General features: G+C 35.6%; 1 protein-coding gene across 1 annotated transcript; it reads right to left on the reverse strand.

Moving 5' to 3' along the window:
- Positions 1-1,320: 1,320 nt before the first annotated feature.
- Positions 1,321-1,824, reverse strand: LOC143580242 (uncharacterized). Its single transcript, XM_077063330.1, has one exon. It carries the CDS (start codon positions 1,822-1,824, stop codon positions 1,321-1,323), a length of 504 nt encoding a protein of 167 aa, XP_076919445.1.
- Between the last annotated feature and the right edge of the window lie 252 nt (positions 1,825-2,076).

Here is a 2,076-nt window from a genome sequence, read left to right on the forward strand (position 1 = left end):
TAAGTCGGTTAAATAACAATATGTAAACCTAATTACCTAGCATGTTACTTATAATGTGTCATAACATAATATAAGTTATAACACATAAATAAATAAATAAATAAATAAATATATATATATGGATATATATATATAGAAAGTTTATATAATAAAAATAAGAAAGGAAGGAGGGTGGCCACCCCCCCTTCCTCTCACTCCCTTCTCTTATTTTATTATTATTTTCATGTTAGTGGGAACATGCAATTGATTTGAATGGTGGACTTGTGAGGAGCAATTTTGAAAGACTAAATAACTCTTTCATTCTCTCATTACAATTTTGCAAGTAACAAAATTTTCTACACTTTCCTTTTTCTCTCTAATTTTTGGCCAAGGAGGAGGAGCCAAGGGAGGAAGAAATTTTGAGTGCAAATCCTAGCTACAAGGTGTTTGCTTGAAGGCTTGAAGGGTATACAAGCTTGAGGAACTACTCTTTGAAGTTCTTGCCTTCCAACCATTCTCTCCTTCACCTTTTGATTACTTGAAAGGTAGATTAACATGCATGAACTTATAGTAACATGCATGTGTTTGATAGTATGTATTTCTTATATGGATCTGGGATTGGGTTTTGCATGTGTAAAATTGGTTTTATATAAAATAAACTAACAAGATTTAAAACTTTTATCCGCTGCGTTTTTCATAAAATTGGTGTTTTATGACTTTGATAATCTTATTAAAACCCAACATAATTCAACCAGAAAACTTATAAATACTCCCGAAAACCTTGAATGTTGACCGTGAACCTTGAGATTTTCCCGAGAACTTCAAAATCAACCCGAGAACTAAGAATAGTTAAAGATATGGTAAATCTTGAATATTTAACTAAATCCCGAGAAAGATGGGATTCAAATTAAAGGTAAGATATACCAAATCTATTCCGAACTAAACCTTCACCAACCGAAGAACACGAAGAACAATCTTCTTCAAGCTCCAGAAACCTTCGACCAAAGGATACCCCGTAAGTCGATGATAGAATCCTTGATATCACAAATAACCGAGCATAGAATAGGTCTATAGGCTTTGATACCAATTGTAAGTCCCGCGACGGATCTTTCATTGTGATATCAATATACTTGATGATTAGGCTGAAACTAATCACCAAGCCGATTCAATAAAGCAACCAAGAACACAAGCAAAACACACAAAGAAGCTTCAAAACATACGTATATTATACGTCGGGGGCTTAAGCCCTTAACTTACACGGTTGAATGGTAATGAACGAACAACCCTAAAACCGTTAACATATGTTTTATATATACTCTACCATACTAGGCCCAACAAGAACTAAAGCCCACCGAGATCAACAGATCTCGGTTTACATACAAAAGCCCAATTAAGTCTAGTACTACAAAGCATAAACCATAAACTATGTTCCAACACATTGGATTGAGGATGAACCGGTGTTGAAGTTATCATCTTAATTCCCCAACTTTCACAAAAGTTGGTTGTCCTGTTACCAATGAACTGTGAGCCATAATCATAAACGATCTCTGCCGGGATACCGAATTTTGTTAGGATATTGAGCTTGATAAAGGAGATCACTTCTTTCTCCCTAACTTGGACAAATGCTTCATCTTCGATCCGTTTGGAGAAATAATCTGTCATGGATAGCATGAAGAACTTTCCACCAGGAGCGTTGGGCAACTTTCCAACGGTATCCATTCCCCACTTCATAAATAGCCATGGGGATACAATGGGATGTAGTTGTTCAGCTAGCTGATGTAGGATATTGTTGTGTCTTTGACAAGCATCACATTTCCTGGAGAAATCCACTGGATCCTTTTTCATTGTTGGCTAGAAATACCTGTTTTTAGTATCTTGGATACTAAAGCTCTGCCTCTCGTGTGGTTTCCATAATCACCTTCGTGTATATCCTTGAGGACTTATTGTATTTCATGATGTTCCAAACACATTAAGTATGGACCTACAAGTGACTTTCTGTATAAAATATTATTTAGGGATAATATACTGAGTTACCTTCATTCGAAAAGCTCTAGGATTTTCTCTTTCTAGGATCTCATTATCCTGGAGATAACGTAC

Source organism: Bidens hawaiensis, unplaced genomic scaffold (genome assembly GCF_021521415.1).
Source record: "Bidens hawaiensis isolate Kalapana, Puna unplaced genomic scaffold, B.hawaiensis_p1.1 tig00001463_1, whole genome shotgun sequence".
NCBI lineage: Eukaryota > Viridiplantae > Streptophyta > Magnoliopsida > Asterales > Asteraceae > Bidens > Bidens hawaiensis.